General features: G+C 39.3%; 3 protein-coding genes across 12 annotated transcripts; 1 reads left to right on the top strand and 2 right to left on the bottom strand.

The window, feature by feature from the left end:
* Nucleotides 1-14: 14 nt before the first annotated feature.
* trmo (tRNA methyltransferase O) lies at nt 15-4,168 on the bottom strand. The gene is made up of 6 exons (XM_046046255.1): nt 3,965-4,168; nt 3,162-3,316; nt 2,261-2,435; nt 1,488-1,645; nt 634-1,215; nt 15-453 (listed from the first exon to the last, which is right to left on the bottom strand). The coding sequence occupies exons 1-6, from the start codon at nt 4,051-4,053 to the stop codon at nt 218-220; spliced, it is 1,395 nt and encodes a 464-aa protein (XP_045902211.1). The 5' UTR covers nt 4,054-4,168; the 3' UTR covers nt 15-217.
* A 920-nt stretch (nt 4,169-5,088) lies between these two features.
* Nucleotides 5,089-12,324, bottom strand: hemgn (hemogen). 6 transcript variants are annotated; one of them, XM_046046256.1, is made up of 6 exons: nt 11,170-11,579; nt 7,401-7,467; nt 7,215-7,289; nt 6,759-6,849; nt 5,681-6,282; nt 5,089-5,533 (listed from the first exon to the last, which is right to left on the bottom strand). In XM_046046256.1, the coding sequence occupies exons 2-6, from the start codon at nt 7,438-7,440 to the stop codon at nt 5,421-5,423; spliced, it is 921 nt and encodes a 306-aa protein (XP_045902212.1). In that variant the 5' UTR covers nt 7,441-7,467; nt 11,170-11,579; the 3' UTR covers nt 5,089-5,420. The 6 variants fall into 6 exon arrangements, with proteins under 6 accessions (XP_045902212.1, XP_045902213.1, XP_045902215.1 ...); XM_046046257.1 differs by lacking the exon at nt 11,170-11,579 and having other exon boundaries at nt 7,215-7,286; nt 7,401-7,612; XM_046046259.1 differs by lacking the exons at nt 7,401-7,467; nt 11,170-11,579 and adding an exon at nt 12,293-12,324 and having other exon boundaries at nt 5,090-5,533.
* anp32b (acidic (leucine-rich) nuclear phosphoprotein 32 family, member B) lies at nt 9,559-16,375 on the top strand. Of its 5 annotated transcripts, none has more exons than XM_046046266.1 (7): nt 9,559-9,785; nt 12,129-12,278; nt 12,363-12,485; nt 14,036-14,228; nt 14,427-14,551; nt 14,638-14,704; nt 15,679-16,375. In XM_046046266.1, the coding sequence occupies exons 1-7, from the start codon at nt 9,732-9,734 to the stop codon at nt 15,756-15,758; spliced, it is 792 nt and encodes a 263-aa protein (XP_045902222.1). In that variant the 5' UTR covers nt 9,559-9,731; the 3' UTR covers nt 15,759-16,375. The 5 variants fall into 5 exon arrangements, with proteins under 5 accessions (XP_045902222.1, XP_045902220.1, XP_045902219.1 ...); XM_046046264.1 differs by having other exon boundaries at nt 9,560-9,785; nt 15,676-16,375; XM_046046263.1 differs by lacking the exon at nt 9,559-9,785 and adding an exon at nt 9,921-10,087.
* Nucleotides 16,376-18,699: the final 2,324 nt, after the last annotated feature.

Here is an 18,699-nt window from a genome sequence, read left to right as displayed (position 1 = left end):
AGAGGGCACTTCTGTTGAAAATAATCTTTTATTTAATTTACTTACTTAGTACTTAAAGAAAGTATGAATAATCAATATTACCATTGAGATACACATTTGTCAGTGAATAAATTATCTAGAAACGTTAAGATGAGGAACACTTGACCCACTCTGTTTTTGCTTCTCTACGCACATGAAAAGTCTTTGTAGCTTCGAAGCTTTCACTGAAAGGCGTGTCTCACATTGAGGCAGTGTGTTGCTCGACAGGACGGACCTGCAGCACCTCAGCAAAGCCTCGTCCAAACCAGCAGGTGATGTCAGCTGTGTCCAGGGTAAAGAAGAAGAGTCTGTCTCTGCAACGTGTCCTCCTGTAGACTGACCTTGGGTCTGCTGACAGCACTCCTCTGATGGCGGCAGCAGCCTCCTCTGGACTGCGCAGAAACTTGAACCTGGGTCTGTCACTTTCAGATGGTCCTGTGTGATGTGCAAGTTTTCTTTAAAAGGCAGCACTCTGTTCTGCTATGACTGACTGTTTTCATACTCGTATCTTTCACAACAGCACCCTCTTGTGGAGAAAAATTAACATCACCCTTTTCTCTGGGTGACATTGGCCTTAATTATACTAATCATATGCATACTTTAAGTTTGGCTTACCTGACAGGTGTGTGGGAAGGAATTCTGCTAACTCCCTCTTAGCATGAACGGTGAAGCGTACCTCCAGACCGCCAACAGCAGGCTCTCTGATCCAGCCAGCAATGGTGCTATAAGCTTCCTCTCCATAGCAAGGGTGGTCCACTGTCGACTCTGGTGGTTTGGTTTTGGGAGAGTCTGAAAGTTGATCCTCTCTTTCACAGCTTAGCTGGCAAAGGTCACCTTGCGTCACACAGGCCTTAACCTCCTCCAGCACATTGTGTAGGTTTGTAAAGTGGGAAGACTGAGCACTGACTATAGGTGAATCTGTGACTGGAACACCAGCTTCAAAAATGTCTCTTGAGAGAAGACTCCCCACGTCACCTGACTGATCATCTGTTTCTGAGGTTTTATGAATGTTTAATATATCTGTTCTGTCATTTAGCGACAAAGTAGTTGCCTGTGGTTGGTCTGTGTTTAAATCACAAGGCTCCGAGTCCATGCCCATCCTGGCGTGGGGGGAGTCGTACTCTGGGATGTAAGGTTTGATGTCCAGGACTGGGGTGCCAGAAATCATGTCAATGTCTGACAGATGTAGCGTATCACCTAGAAAATAAAGGTAGGAATGTATTTGTTTCTATCAAGCAGAGTAAAGTACTTGTTACTGTGGCTGATGTTAAATTTGACAGCTGAAATTTGTACTTTCTGTATATTAAACTGCGAGCAGAAAAAGACACATTCTGTACATTAGTATAGTCTAGCATTTAGAGTTTAAACATGGTAATATGTTTACATTCTGCTAAAAATGTACATAGTTCCTCACAAAGACAGAGACACATAGTTAGCAATATAAGACACATTTCGTTAATGACACTCACCTATAATTTTATCAAGTTTAGCTAGAGTTAAGCCCAAGGCATTTGGTCGGTGCGGACTGCGTGTCGCGTACACACCAACTCTCTGACCGTCGAGTCGAGGAGGCTTGACTTTGGCTTTGTAACTCAGGTGCCCGTTTTTGTGAAAGAGAAAGATGATCCTGTAGAGACCAAACAAGGAAAGCACATAGTCATGAAATAAATAGCCATGTTTAAAGCAGATGACAAACATAACATTTATTAACGCCATGTCTAAAAAAAAAAAAAAAAAACATGTACTGCTGTCAGAAGAAAAAGAAGGCTACTGAAAATTACTTGATAAGTGTATTTATTCAGCCCTTAATTACAATACCATTCTCAAAAGGCTTTATACACTCATATTTGGGATGGTGATGGCGCACTGGATAAGACACATGCCTTTGGTGTGGGAGACCCGGGGTTCAATTCCCACTGTGACACATCCACCAATGTGTCCCTATATAGCAATTGTAAGTCGCTTTGGCTCAGCTAAATGAAAAAATGTAATGTATTAAGACAAGCAGTTGCAGCAGGTTAAGAGTGCAAATGTAAAATATCAATAAAAGGTGCTATATCAATTATCAATAAACAGTTATCCCAAATCCACAAAATCCAAATTATACACAATGCAAAAAATATAACCTAACTGTAAGGTTGTTTTTGGTGAGCTGTATCTAGATATGCATGTATAATATAAAAGTACCGGTAAGTGTATATGGTTAAGATTAAGTACAAACGTGCATCTGCATGTGACCTACCAGACGTGGGAGTAGTGCTCCAGGCCCATCAGAGCGTGCTCAGGGTTATTGAAGACACTCTGCTGGATGCGCAGTTCTGCCCTTGAAGGGCCACAGATGGTGGGCTGTCTGGGCGTCCCATTCTTCATAGAGAAACAGGAACTGATGTGACCAATCGGGACTGTCTGGATGTTTCCTGGAACAACATATCACAAAATAATAATATAATAAAACGGTGAGCAGAACTCTGCACGTTCCATACTCTCTTAAATCTACGTGTGTGTTTCTCCACTTTTATTTTATTGAACTTTGTATATATATATATCAAGTTTTTATAGTCACATACACTGTCATACACAGAACATTGTCTAGTGAAATTCTTTCTCTGCATTTAACCCATCCTAACTTCTAGGAGCAGTCGGCAGCTACTGAACAGGGCCCAGGGACCAACTCCAATTCTAAGCCAGTGTTGTTGCCAGAGTATTAACCTAACATGTTTTTGAAGGTGAAGATGAGTGAATTAAATGATTAGTCGACTGACAGACAATGAATCAGATTTGCAGATCTTCTCTGTTTTACAACAATGTAAAGTTAATATCTTGGATTTTGGACTGTTGCTCAGACAAAACAAGAAACTTGAAGATGTCATCTTGGACTCTTGGCGCATTGTGACTGGATCTTCTTTACTATTTTAGTGACTATTGAACAATTAATATAACAATGGTAAAGCACATGATTTATTTTACTATTATTTTACATCTTTGGCACAAATATTTGGGATGAATAATCTTCTATTTTATGTGATGTGACGCAGTAGTATGAACTGCAGCAACACTGTAATGTCAATGGATATACTGAAATACACATCTTTTTTTACATTACCATTTGTGGGTGACTTTACAGTTGTACTAATGGTAATTACCTTGCTCTAATGCAGCCTGTGATGGTGCTGGTGAAGGCGGTGGTTGTGGCTGGTCTTTTTTATGGTCAGGTTCACGGAGTGCCATCTTTGACACAGCGGACTGAATGGATGTCATATGTTTGCGATGAGCTCTGACTGCACTGTCCAACATCTGCCTGTTAAAGAAGGGCAGAGACAAGTAAACACCATATCAGAGAAAACACTCAGCAGCATCTCTACCGTCTACGTAAACTAAATGCCTTTGGTTTAGATCAGAGAATATTGATAATGTTTTATTCTTCTTTTATGGAACATATTTAAAATGTCTCACTTTAAGCTGCTGTAATCAGGAATGTGTTTATGTAAATCAAACAGAAGCCACAGTACAAGAAATGGTCAGATTAACTTCTGTGTATACTGATAAATTCCCTTGCACTGTGACTTTAGATTCTTACATATGTGCCATATTTGAGTATTTAAACTCTTCTAATATTGTAATTTTTTGTAATGAATGGATTTGTGTTTTAGGTTTTTGTGTCAAACTAATTGTCTATGTGTACTTCTGTTTGCATACTATTCTGCCTTGAATTCTCCCTTAAGGGGCAAATAAGAGTATTCTGAATTTAATTTCAAAGAAAAAGAAATAAAAGTTTTATGGAAATGGAGTGCGACTTCATGCCTATACAGGTGAAGTAGCGTTGCATATTAATACCGTGTTTAAAGAAGACATTTATTAACGCCATGTCTAAAGAGAAAACAGCTACAGAGGTTAACTGTGCATTCAGATATCCACTTGTTTACGACCCGCGATGCTGTGAACATACCTCAGGTTCTTGATTTCTTTTCTCATCACAGAAACCTGCTGGGTCAGTTTATGAATGTACTCGCCGCAGCAGCCACACAGAGGACTCATCTTACTGATATAAAGGATGACAAAAACAAAGATCTGAATAAGCAAGCTTTCAGCTAGCTGCTAAACGGCAACAAACCACACGCGGATGAAACACGTGGGAGCTTCTCTATGCGGAAGCACTTGTTGGATTTCCTGTTGAGAGCGTTTCACGTGACAACATAATAACCGTCTGGGCTGTGCAGCTTTTTGTGGCTTTGTCACATCCTCTATGTCGTGTTTTTGTAACGTGAATGTAGGAAGAAAACGCTACTTGCAGCTAATAGACATAAATGACGCATGAATTCAGATGAAGTCATTAATAATTTTGCATTAGTTTTGTTTTACATCACTAGAGGGCAGCAAAGAGCGATGTCATGCTTTACTCTTTTTTTTTTTTTACTCTACAGATTCAAATGTTACACACAAAATATATAATACAATGCACTGTTATGGATTAAACAGAATACAAAGAAGTTACAATTGGCTCCACCTCACCTTTCTGCATCAGTAGTAATAACGGAATAATCTAATGTATATTACATATAGTACATTATACTGACAGGTGCCATTCTGTTGCATAATGAGCAATTTTACTTTTGATACTTTAAATACATTGTACTGATAATGCTAATTTTGAATGCAGGACTGAGTTGTAATAGACAATGTGATATTGTTACTTTTACTGAAGTAAAACATCTGAATACTTTTTGTACTCTGTATATAGTACTAAGTGAAGCACTGCCAGCAAAATAACAGTTTTACAAACAGGCAGTTTAAGTAGAACCAGGTAGGCTGTAAGGCACAGATGAATTATAGGCACACAGATATTCTGTTCACATTGCAAGTAATATTGAGATAGATACTTTTTAATTTTACTCACCAGAGCAGAGGGAAAAGTTACTTATCAAATTATTTAGAGAGAGTTATTATTTAGAGAGCTTTTATTTAATTATCTTTGTCACATATGTCTGTGGGTGACAGATAATGACGACAGATGATTGTAAGCATTGTATTTTATTTTGGTGAAAAACAACTTTTACAAAATTCAATGAAATAAATCCACAATTACAAATATATAATTACCAGTGATTAATTTACTTTTAAATAAAAGCAGGCAAATTTTTTTGTTTACTAAATGCAAAATACAAAAAGAAATTTCATGAACTTCGCAGTGAAGCACAAACCAGAATAAATAAGCATACAGGTTTGGTTTGAATTCATACATTTGTCAGATAAGCAATGTATATGCTCAGCATGTTTGTTCTCTTGAACCAGCAGGCTGCACACTAACCAGAATAATACTTAGATACAAACTGTGACCAAAAAGTATGAAGTCTGGCTTGCGTGTTCTGAACTGAGGCAGTATCTGAAATGTGTGTTTTAGAAAATTAGAATGAATTTCCTGGGAGATATTCTTGTGGAGGAGGCGGCGAGGACATGGTGGGAATTGAGAACATTTTGTTTTGTTCAGGTATGTTGATCGACGGTGTCTCACTCAAATCTAAAAAAAGGCAGGATACAGTTAATATAAAGACACATATTTTAACACATTCAAAACCTTCAACCAGGAAGTGTTTCAAAAGTTTTGTCCAAGCTTACATTTCCACACCATTCATTCTTCTAGGAGTCTACAGTTCCTCTTTATTACCTTCATCAGCTCTTTTGTCTACCTCCTCATCTGGGCCTAAGTCCTCAATCAGGACCAGGTCTTGGGCCTCCCTTTCTTGTGACTCCTTGTAGAGGGTCTCCACCTGAGGAGGAGCTGAAGGAGGAGTCGTGGCTGCAGCTGGAACAGGGGCTTGGATCAGGAATGGGATTTGAACAGCATCTGGCGCTGGAGCCGAATCTTGGACAGGAATTGGAGCCGTGTCTAGAACTTTGGTGGGAGAGGGAGCAGGAACTGCGGGTGAAAAAAAGGCTGGAGTTGGGTTAACTGGAGCTGGAGAAGTCATGGTAGGAGCAAAGACAGGGCTTTGGACAGATCCAAACACTGGCAGAGGAGCAGGGGCAGCGAGGACAGATGCTGCTTGTGATTCTAAAGCAAGAAAGGGGGATAGAGAGCCTGATGTTTGCTCTGGGAAGGCCTCAGCGGGTTCAGGCACCACCATTACTGCAGGAGCTTCCTGAGGCACTGCTTGCTTTTCCTGAATGACAGATAACTCTGAGGTGGGTTCAGTCTTCCTGGGTCTCCCTCTCTTCTTTGAGCCGGTCTTGTCCTCAGCCCTTGCTCTTTTCCTCTGGCTCTCCACCCTGGGAGAGTACAACAGTTGTAATCAACCTCAACAACAGTGGACATTGATACAGCTCTTTGTGATACTTTTGCAAAGCTAATAGTACAAAGTCCTTGACCTGGATTTGGGGCGTCAATAGAAACACCAGAGCAACCTTTGGTTTTCTCTTGCTCCACATTCAATATAAAGCAGAGGAGTGATAAGCAGCTGATAAAGTCTTCACATTGTGAAGTACAGTGTTTTACAATGCACACATTCTTAATAAAACTTTACGTTCTTAATGGATTCAAAAAGTGCTATTTTTACTCTAGATTGCATTAAAACAATTATACAATTTTTTTGTATACTCTATCAATACACTGGTACATAAGTACTTGAATTTGTACAATTTGTCTGTACTGCTAAACCTATGATGGTTACTCCATTAGTGAAGTGAACATAGCTGCAAATGTAGGTCACTGCACTAACATTGGCAGTGCTTTTCTATAAATTTACCCAAAAACCCACTGGTTTGTTTCCTTCTCTTCTGCTTCAGCCTTTCTCTTCCTTAGGAGATCCCTGTCCCGCAATCGGCGACGGATCCCACCTATAAAATAGAAATCCGTGCAGAGAAACCATTCAAACAAGGGCAGTATTAAATCTAAGATATGCAGAGCAGTAGTGTTTACACAAGACTGCCAAATGTGGTTTAGAGGCATTTCTTTTCTTCCAGCTTCATAGGAAGTCTTTGGCAGAAGCGTTTCCCCCCTAAGGTTTAAAACACAACTATACAAATAGACTGAACCTGTCTTTTATTTGTAGTCAGACACCTTAAATTCAAATATTTCTGTGTCTGAACTGACCTTAAGACACCACACTGTGTGAAAATGAATAGCTGTCTCACTCAGCTCTCTAGTGTAGAAATACTGAAGAACTCAATTTCAAGGGAAGAGAAGAAATTTGAAAAGTTACCTTGGTCCTCATTTGGATTTTTATATTCCGACTCTTGTTTCTCTTGCTGCAACGTCTCCTCCATTCTGAGTCCTGCTATGAATGAATTCAACTCATTGATGGCGGGTAAGCACAGAAAAGAGGACCGAATAACTTCTGACTGTTTTCTATTCCCACCCCTAAATGAATTATCTGGTTAACCATTACCATAGTGCTGGAAGAGTTCTTGCAGCTTTGGTCTTATCATATTTGTAAAGCTGGAGGAGTTGGCAGACTGACAGAGATGGGAAAAAAAGAAGACTGGAGCAAGTTGTGTGTGGGCATTGTGTGGTAGGAATAAAATGTGTGGTAAAGGAGGAACTATATGCAGAAATTGGTTTATTAGACTGTAAAGTAAAGCAAAAATAATTTGTGCAATGATGTCTTAATTAAACCAGTAAAGACAGAAATATTATTATGGAAGCCAGCTAAAAGACTGCTGTTGCTTAGCAAAGGTAAAAGTATACTTAAACTAAAGAAAATTATTTAATGTCTAAATTGCCTTATAAATAAAGTTCTGAATATTTCAAAGCCCTACATGTTGTTTTCTACATAAATAATAAATAAACATATGAAAAACCCTTTTTATTCATGTTGAGTCTGTCTTTTTCTAATAAAGCCATGTGTTGTTAAGGTATCTGGGTGGACTACTATGTTGAAAGCAAAAAAGATCGAGCAAGAAATCTTGTCTTCAACTGGAGTAGGGGGCATAACCATCTTATCTCGCAGATGGAGAGCTGCTCAGTTGGGGTGTGTTCTCAATCTTCTCACAGCACATTGAGCCCTGATGTGTGTGTTTGAGCCACTCAGAGAAAGAAGCTGTCCAGCAGAGTAAATAACGCCCAACTACCAATTGCCTCCAGCACTGTAGGGGAAATGTTGAGGGTCTCTTGGTTAAATTCACCCACTGTCTGTGTGGAAGGACCTTCTTGTAATTCACACACACTTTCTAAAATTATAGTATGAGAATTCTCTGTCTAAATTACTGTCTGGTTCACGTAGTGCATTCTTTATGAATGAACCTATGGGTGCAAGCCGGTCTTTGTGAAAAATATGCTCCTTTACCTGTTTCGTCCAGGGTGGATTTGAATATAAAAACTCATTTTACAAAGCCATACACTATAACGTCCTACTCTGGGATACACTACACCACAGGATGCACACCGTTAACTGGTAAAAGTCAACAGACAGAAACTTGGACTCCTTCAAAGTATGCACTCTTTCCAAATGACAGATTATTATCAATATTACTGTTTCAGCCAAAAACTGAAAACGCTTTCACTTACACAAACACCCCTACCGTTGGACAACGAAACTTAAAAGGAATGTAATAGATACTACAGTGCCATCTTCTGGTGTACTTTTTCAACTACCAAACACTAATTTAAAAACATTTAACATGTATATATTATGTATGAATAGCTTGCACAAGGCCAAACATAGACTATTTGGATTATGTTCCCTAAACAGTGTATCCACAGTATTACAGCCTGTGTACATGTTAAATCTTTACCACTAAGATCAAAACTGAATCTATAATTTTCCCAAAATCCAGAATAGCATTGGTGATTCATATTTGAAGTTATAAAAATCTACCATTCATACTCAGTAGACTTCTACGGGAGAGCTCCGGTGTCTCAGGAAGTTAAAAAAAAAGGGGGGGGGGGGGTTCCCTGCTCTCCACATGCATGTATACAATAATCTCTTTACTGCAAACCAAACACACCCCTCCTTTCTTCAAACCGTGTCCAAACGGTTAAAGTAATATGGCATTTATGAACCAAAAGTACAACAGTTTATCTATTATGCAGTTTATTGATCAAAATTGTCACAAGCATCACAAACGCATCACTGGCTGGGCTACAAACAAAAGAGATATGTTTGCTTTGGTGGGCAACAGGTTTGAGTAGTATTTAACACAGGATTTCTTTAAGATGTTGGTTATTTGCATTACTTACACATTGAATATGAAACAACAATAATATAACGTTATATATAGTCAAACCTGGGCATGTTTTGAAGCTATGGAACTTTATTAACTTAGGCAGATAAACAAAGTTCACCGTATGACCTACTTTATCGACGTTTAATTGGTCGATTGCTATTTTAAGGGATAAACTGTGCACGCTATCTGCAGTCCTCCATTTAATAAAACGGACATTAAAGACAAAAAAAAGCTCTTGTCTTCACTGAACATAGTACAGTAATTCCTTGCAGAAATAAATTGCACCATAGCACTGTTTCGGGGCAGCGTCATGTTTTGTGACTGCAATGCCTTTGTGGAGGCGATGGGCGTTTCTGGGCGCAGATGGCGCTGTTGAGCATATATTTTGTTTCAGTCCCGTTTCCCTCCATGGTTTCTCCTCTCTCCGACTAACTTAGCGTTTGGCTCAGTTCATTATACAGTCCTATATTCTCCCTCCATTAGGGCATCTCTGCCTTTGGACTGAAGATCCCACCAAAACCCAAGAGAGAAAAGTTTTACTTTCATAGGGCAAGATGGACATGAAAAAGAGGATCCACTTGGAGCTAAGAAACAGGACACCGTCTGATGTGAGTCGTGCTTTTTAAAACCAACCCTTAGTTTTCTGGCTAGCCTTTGCTAGCTACTTTTTTGCTTTGCGAGTGACCTGTGTGGCTAACGTAATGGTGACCACATGGGCTTTAGATTATGTTTCTCGTTTATAATAGGGCGGAAAACACTCGCACAACAAGCTTAATCCCTTATACTGTTCTGGATTGGGCGTATGGGGACAACGAGACGAGAAAAGCTATATTCAATCGTTACTTTGAAACGGCGATTCCTCAGCTTGCTGGCATTATTGCAGTGCTTTAACCGTTTCGCAGCCTCCTTGGTCAGTGGTGCACACACGATTCAGCTCGACTTCATCGTTGTAGCACAATTAGTAAACTTCTTTTTACGCTGATATATTAGGAAATTTGCCTCCAGCGCCGCGTTTGGCATTTACATAGTGGTATATTTTATACAGACCTTGGGAGCCATGTTTGCTGCTAGCATAACTGCTAAAACGGGGCGCTTTTTTTATTATAAATGTTCTTTACAACTCCAGTGTGTTCGTGCAAAAAAATTGACTTTTGTTAACATGTAAACGGGCCGTCGCCGATCACGAGTTAGGTCTTAAAATTTCAATAGAGTACGTTAACGTTAATATCAAATGGCCAGATTCAGCAGCGACAACAAAAAACAGTCACTTGATTCACCAGTCATCCATACCATGACCATTTAATGTTAAGGCACTGTTACTACAACCATATCCCGTTTATAGTTACACAAACTAACAGCAAATAGCCAACTATTCCTGCAATCGTTATTTGTTTTAAGCCATGGTTAAGATGTGACGAATGGCAAGTTTTAAAAAGGAAATGTACAGCAGTTAATTCCCTAAAATAGCTTACATACTTGTATAGCAGCTACGGTACCCTTTCATGTCGTTGCCTCTACTCGTCTAAACATTGCACACTCATTTAATGGAGTCTGGTGATTCCGATTCAGAATCACCCAGCAGCAGCCACCGAACTTAGTATTTTTGTTCCCGCCATATTACCCCCTCTTCCCTACACAGGTCAAAAACAAGAAAATATATCCAAGTGTAAACTCAAAACATCAAACAACGATTATTTCGTCCACAAATTGTAGATAAAAGCTAAACTTGACGTTGTTTGCCACTAAAAAGGACCGACGTGTTGGCCAACGGCTTCATTAACCGAGCCAGGCTGCTTGAATGACACGGAGATCCGGTGCACCGCGCTTGATGCGTGGGCAGCCAAAAACTCGACGGTGGGCATTTCCTCTCGACTCATGCACGAAATAAAACTAATTTAACATCGAAAAATAACTCAGGTAATGTGTAAGTAACGATAATTACTCTCTCCAAACATCACTTTTCGCCATTGAAGTGTTCAGAGAACTGCATACTGTGTCTCAGGAATCGCCATGTTGTCATTCTGTCGTCTTTGAAGCTCTGGGAGAAAGGAACTGTCTCCATCTTTGTTTTTACTAAATTTCCGTTCTCAATATATTTCCTTCGCCACTTCGACCTGAAAACGATGTAGTGCCCTGTAACAATATCGGTCGTTCGCTCGACGACAAAGAATATTCCACTTCCCCAATGAAAGCTGGTTTTACGAAAGAAAAAAAAAGAAACTCTTTACTAAGGGTGTATTCGCAATCCTTTCCGTTGCTGTTGGGTTGGCTAATGGCGGGCAGACACAGCTCTGTAGCTGCTCCTCTACTGCACGGCAGCGTTTAAAAGGGGCAATGGCTAGCCTGTAGCAAGCTAGCTCACAAAAATCATTGCATTTGTCATTAGTGACTGCATCTGCAGGCCGTGGGCAGCTACTGCTTTGCTCTTCCTCGTTTCAAAGAAATCAATTCATTAACTGTCGCGCCCGGAGAAATTAAGCACACAGTGACGCAAAGTGTTTTTAGATGGAGACACAGTACCCATGTCGGTGTTTTACTTTAGAAATCGTGATCTTTGACGTTTGACAACTTTTTTTTGCAACGTTTTTTCCTAACAATGAATTGCGCAACCAGTGTTAGTCAAACTAACTCCGCCTTCAGATTTGTTTGTCTAATATTTTAAAGCAACTACAAAACGTTGTTTGATTATTTTACACAAATAAAGAGCCATTCTGCTAAACATCATCATCCCGTTTTAAACACTGTTATGGTTATGTTGTTGGGCAGCTTGTTTTCTAGATGGTTTTGTTAATAAATTAAATTGTTTTAAGAGAAGAGAGCTTCTAAAATGTTATTATATAATATTTTTTTATAATACATTTTAATTATGGATCACTAGTAAGAATAGTTTTATTAAATGCATAAACCAGTGGAGATGATATTTTTAAATGTGATACTTTTCTGTATTTCAGGTACGAGAACTTGTCCTTGACAATTGTCGATCAGTGGAAGGAAAAATTGAAGGCCTCACAGCTGAGTTTGTCAACCTGGAGTTCCTCAGTTTGATAAATGTTGGCTTAATCTCAGTCTCCAACCTACCTAAACTAGGAAAACTCAAAAAGGTAAAATGTTTTACCTTTGTACATCCATGTAAAAGCTGAATTGTAGTGTCAGTCAAAATAACATCTGTCTGTACCATCTTTCAGCTGGAGTTGAGTGACAACAGAATCAGTGGCGGCCTTGATGTTTTAGCAGAGAAACTACCCAACCTCACACATCTAAACTTGAGTGGCAACAAATTGAAAGACATCAGCACATTGGAACCGTTGGTATGTGTATCCAGATTTGTTAGAGGCAACACTCCCCACACATAACCATCATTTGCATGGCTTCAAAATGTGTATACTTAGTCATAGGCCGGTACAGACGTTGTGTTTTTTGTTGTCTTATCTGATGTTAATGCAAAATGTATTATAATAAGACAAAGTATTTTGAATTTGTGAATCTTGTTATGCACATAGATGTATTAATTATCACCCACTGTTCCTTAACCCACAGCATACAAATAATATAGGCATTTCTAATTTCAGTTTCTGTATATTTGGATTTAAATGTTCAAACTATCTGTTGTTACACTCATCATAGACTGGGCCAGTCCGGGAGAGCTTCTCCTAATCAATTGTCCATGCATTTAATACCCACTATATATATATAAAATAATTATTAGAAAGTCATATAAAACAGATTTATAGGAGACCATTTGAGCAAACTGCAGACAGGATTTGTGTATTTATGGGTGCACAAAATTGTGATGTATTTTGTGATTTGTGTATTATTTTCTGGAAATTCATTTAAGAAACTTCAAATTTATTGCTAAAATAACCACATGACAAAGTGTTTTTGACTAATCCAAAAAAATAAGTACCTGACACATTGAGGTAGTTCATCACCTTGATGGAAAGTGCCTCTAAATTCATCATTGCCACAAAGTAGTTCTGCCTATAGTGTCCTAATACAACCAGAGATATTAGACATGGTATACTATACTGACTCTGTTTTAATGGTATAGCAAAATACCTACTGGTTGATAAATTTTATAGTACACACAAGCGGGAAGCTTCTGGTCTGAGACATGAAGCCAATGCAGAAGTGAGACCTATATTCGATTGAATGGCCAGCAGGGGGCGACTCTTCTGGTCGCAAAAAGAAGTCCGGTTCCCTTAGAAATAATGGTAAAATGACCCTACTTCTCACCGGATTTATTACCCCAGTAAACACTTTCCTAATGAGTTTATGGTCTCAATCGCTAGTTTCATGTCTTCTTCAATACAACATGATGTTCATTTAGTAAATTATGGTCCCATTTAGAGAAAAATAGATCATAAAGCAAAGTATGCTTCAGGGCGGGATTCTGTGAGAAGTGACAGTCGTTACCATGGCGACCTGTCAATCAGGCTAGAGTGACGTGTACCCATGGCACTGTGTAAATTTAACCAGCGTATTAGGAGTTGGCTGTTCACTTTCTCTGGTGAGTACATTTAGTTTTAAGACTGTTGTTTGCTAAACAAAGTTGTCAGCCCTGTTAAGCTAGCTAGCTCCACACACGGCTGTTAGGTCCACCATCTCGTCCAAATATGGTCACGTCCGGTGCCGCTCGTTGCAAAAACTCAACATGGCACCACCCTATCAACCAAACTCAAGGCTTCACAAACCAACGGGTGACGTCACAATGACTATGTCCACTTCTTATATACAGTCCATGAATACACATCACACAACCTTATGCACAGTAAATGCACACTGGCATTTAGGGCCCTTAACTCCAGATGTGACATGCAGCACTTTCTCATCACAGTACTTCACTGCATTTGATCAACAGAAAAAGCTGGATAACCTGAAGAGTTTGGATCTGTTCAACTGTGAAGTGACAAACCTGAATGACTACAGAGAGAGTGTGTTCAAGCTGCTGCCCCAGCTCACCTACCTGGATGGTTATGACATGGAGGACAGGGAAGCCTCTGACTCTGATGGAGAGGTGGACGGAGATGGCGTAGACGACGATGAAGATGAAGGTTAGAAGTTCTTCCAGTACCTCAGGAATGGCTCTGGTTTTCCTGCTGTAATTCCACAATCACTGGAAAGATTTGCCCATTTCTTCTGCCAAGTGGAGTTTGAGAATAATATATTGCTAAATAATATGAGAATACCGTTTACAGCATGATTCCACTTTGTTTGTGGTTGACTTATTTGTTGTTACTTTTGCATCACAGAAGGAGAGGAGGAGGAAGATGAGGACGGAGAGGAGGAGGACTTTGACGAGGAAGAGGAGGATGAGGAAGATGAAGAGGAGGTAGAAGGAGAAGACGATGATGATGAGGTCAGCGGAGAAGATGAGGTAACCAAAAACGAGATAACATTTTCTTGCCAGAAGTTCAGATGAATGGTTTCTAATTTTTAACCTGCAAATGTTTGTTTGCCAAGGAGGAAGATTTTGGTCAGGATGGAGAAGTGGATGAAGAAGATGAGGATGAGGATGAAGATGACGACGGTATGTACCATTTCCTTAGTTGGAACATGCCCGTTTAGACATCAAAAATGCATTCAAACCCAGAGCACCTCAAAAACACCAGAAACTACTACTGTAACACAACACTCTCTGGGTATGCTTTCATATTTCTCTCCCATTCTTCCTATTTGTGTGTACTCATAACTTTAAAGTGAAAGTGCAAGATAATACTACAGAGCACATAGTATCATATTCCCTTTTTTCTTATTGTTATTAAAATGTGGTGTGTGGGCAATCGTCAGCAGTCAAATGTAGTTAAACTGCAGGGAGAATTGCCTAGTGTCCTTCAGAGTTTATGGTGTGTTTGTAAATAAACTGCAAAAATAAATAAATATGTGCACAGAAGGTTGACTACCTGTACATAAATGGGCGCCATGGTGAACTTGATAATGGCTAATATAAACTTGATATCAGGAATTGTATGAGACCTACAGGTGGCTGTATTTACTGAGGAAGCTCTATGCAGGAGAGTCAAAAAGGTTCACAGGGCCTTATCAAGTTGCGCCATATTGTCCATTCAACTACGCTAAGACATTATCGATTACCTGTAAAAGATGATATGAGAATATTAAGATTTAAAAAAACTGACATGCCTGTAAGTGTAAAACATCTGAGGGAAAAATTTCAGGACTGAAGATTCATATCTGACACTGTTTATTTTGAGCTCCTAATCACGTAACATTATAACATGCAGGGACAGCAAAATGTGATAGTGACCATTCTTAAACACTGCTCACTCATGCAAGTTGTTTATGAGCGTGGGTATTTGTAAGAAATGTTAATACATAAAGACTGTATTATATGGAGAACAGTTGTAGTCGTGTGTAGGTTATTGTTTTGCTGCCTGCAGAGGAAATGGTCCCTTTTTAAATTCACTGTTTTGCTAAGATTGAAGTTTCAGGGTCTTGGTATCCCCTGACACCACATGACACAGATTTCCTCTTTGCCCCCAGAAGCAGAAACTGGCAAAGGCGAGAAGAGAAAGCGAGACCCAGAGGATGAGGATGATGACGATGACGACGACGACGACGATTAAGAGCAAAACTGAAAACGAGAGCCTACCGAGTTACCCTTCCTCCCCCACAAACCCGAACATCCGCCCTCCTACAACTCGCACCGCCTTTGTAATCCACGTCTACCCCCCCAGCTCTGAGCTCTTTTTATGGGGCAAGACTGTACCGGATGGGTGGGCCAAGTGGAGCTGCACCCCCCTCCCCACATTTTTATAATTTTTTTTTTTCACCTCCCCCCATGGAACTGAGAGCCACCCAACACCCTCCACCTCACCCACCCCACGGCCCCCGAGGTTCTCAGGCAGCCCAGCACTCAGCATTCCACAATTTCACTGTTGATCCCTCTTTATGTATTCCCGTGTGAGGACTTTGGGACTGGTATCTAGTTTTGGGTCTGTGCTTTTAATATTTTGTTGGATGAATTATTTTTTGTTGTTGGGTTTATTATTTCTCATTTTTTGTCTTTTTTTTCCCCCTGTTCTTTATTTTTTTTTTCCCAATAAAATTATTGCTATAGCAGCTGTGCAACCAGCGAGCCATGATTTTTAGTGTGGCTGCCTGTTGCACAAATCAAGGTTGTAGCTACATTTTTACTTTCTGTATGACAAAAAACAACTTTGTAAATAAAATGTTAACATTTTGTGCTTTTTCTCTTGTCCTGCCTTGCTTTTCTGGTGTCCCAAAATTAACATAAAGGGATGAAATGGTGGCCATATGGTAAATTTTTCCTATCCACCCCTTCTGTAATGCTCTCAATTTGTTCTCTTCACTGATTGTGACTGCAGGCAATATTCTCTGTCTACAACAGTGTCTGGTCTTAAATTTTCCCATCTTAATACAATACTCAAATGCTAATTTGTATGTGGAAATAGCTATTAGTTGCTATAATCATGATTCCTGTCCACAATTGTCATGAGAAACTTTTTCTAGTAATTCCAATGTCAGTTAGGGGGGGACAAAATCCACAGTCTTCATTCTGTTCAAGTTGTCCAAATTTAGTCTTTAGTATGAATGTTTATTTTTTTAAAGGCTATCTCGGACTGCCATAGTCTCATATAGCCGTGGTCATGCCGTGTTTGAGTAATCAAAAAAAGCTTCTCAATATAACATCGCAAGGTTCTTAAGATGGTGCTACCCACATTTGAAGTCGATCGGGGTAAAGCTCTAGGAGGAGTTCGTTAAAGTAGGGAGCCTGTAAACGGTGAAAACGCTTGTAAATTATTCTAAATGGCTGTTGGGTTCAGGGTATGGCTCCAAGGGGCTTATTTTTAAATCTGGAGAAGATACATCGGTTACTCAAGTTTGGTACATGTAAATACAACGTATGGCAGGGGCTGCTTTTTTGAAAGTTTGTAGGGGGCACTATTGAGCCAATTTTCTGCAACCACGCCACCATATCAGCCAATACAAAACAACCGTTTTGACAAGCATGCAAAGTCTCATGAGGGGTTGACTATCCCTGGCCATGTGCCTGCTAAAAAGGCTTTAATGACTACAGAACATTGCAATTTTCACCAGTTCTGATGTGTGAGCAAACTTTCATGACCTTGCGATTATCCTACGGCCTTGAAAAATGCGTTTCCGAGGGAGAATAATAATAATACCAGCAAAAACAAAAGGTTCCTTGCACTTTGTGCTAGGACACCGTTGGTGCCCTTGTACTTTCGTGCTCGGGCCCTAAAAATTGTATATAGCAAATATATGGTACGTGTTTTCTAAATCTTTTAATGTCCCCTTATCTTGTGACTTCTTAGGGGGTCCTGACCTCCAGGTTTGGAACCAGTAGTTTACAGCGACCAATAACTTTGAATGCACATATGTGCATGTGAGTATTGTTTTGACAGAGACTCGATGAGATAGAGGGCATTGGCCTGTAATGCCTTTATTTTTAACATTAAGCCCAGCAATAGCAACTACACTGCATTACTGTGTTTTTAAAGAACAATAATTTGTTTTTGTTTGGCTGCTTATCTTCTCCAGGCTGCTGCTTCTTCTATAGCCCATTTAAAATTTTTTAACTATGAGCCACGCAATCATGTACAGTTGAAAGATGTTGCAGCCATCAGCTAATTGAGGAAGCTTTAGGAGCTGCGAGCCGCACTGCTGTTATATTTAAATATTAATGCGTTACTGCAAATGAGTGAAATGTTTTTTTCTTCTTTAATTCATTGTTTTGGGCAGGAAAATATTCTGCTCTTTTAGAGAAGAGGCAAAAAAAAGCTAATTATTTTTAAAGCATTCATATTTTTTGTACTTGATTTAGAAACTACATTAAAAGAAATGGGATACAATTTTATTTCAGTTTTTACTAAATACATTTATCAGGCAATTTTAAAGACACACAATAATTGCATTATAATGCATCTAGACCAGGCACAACAAGGCTCATGAACCCAGCAACAACCCTTTAATCTAATGGTTTATTGAATCAGACATGTTCAGACAGTAAATTCCAGTCAGCTCTGCAGCTATATTATTGCTCCAGTATAACGCAAGAGACTGTGAGAGTGCGCATGCTTTAATACCGAGAGATCTCTGGAATGGATTGATTTTGTTCTCATAAGGCTTGTTAAGTTGAAATCTTTTTTCTGAGGACTTGGTATTGGCCACATTCATAATAAAGCAACGAAATGATGATCCTCTGCAGGGTTGAAGTCATAGTACAACAAAGCAATCATCACTAACATTGTGATGATTCATTCATAAGATAACTTGGGATAATTTTGAAAACAGTAAGAAAAAGAATTATGAAGAAATAACTTCCCATTTCTACTCCCCACTGCTTATTGTTAATCATTCATACCAATGTATGATGTGTATATTGAAATTATACTTCATTTGCACAAGCACATGTGAGCCACTGATTGATACAGCATGGTACACCACAAAAAGAAAAAGATATGAGGGGCTATTTGTTCATGTAGCTGGCAGTGAAGTCATTATATTTTTGTCTTTTTGTCATAC

The sequence above is a fragment of the Micropterus dolomieu genome, linkage group LG04 (assembly GCF_021292245.1).
Source record: "Micropterus dolomieu isolate WLL.071019.BEF.003 ecotype Adirondacks linkage group LG04, ASM2129224v1, whole genome shotgun sequence".
Taxonomy (NCBI): Eukaryota; Metazoa; Chordata; class Actinopteri; order Centrarchiformes; family Centrarchidae; genus Micropterus; species Micropterus dolomieu.
The sequence above is the reverse complement of the archived record's forward strand: the minus strand, read 5'-3'. Positions and strand labels throughout refer to the sequence as shown.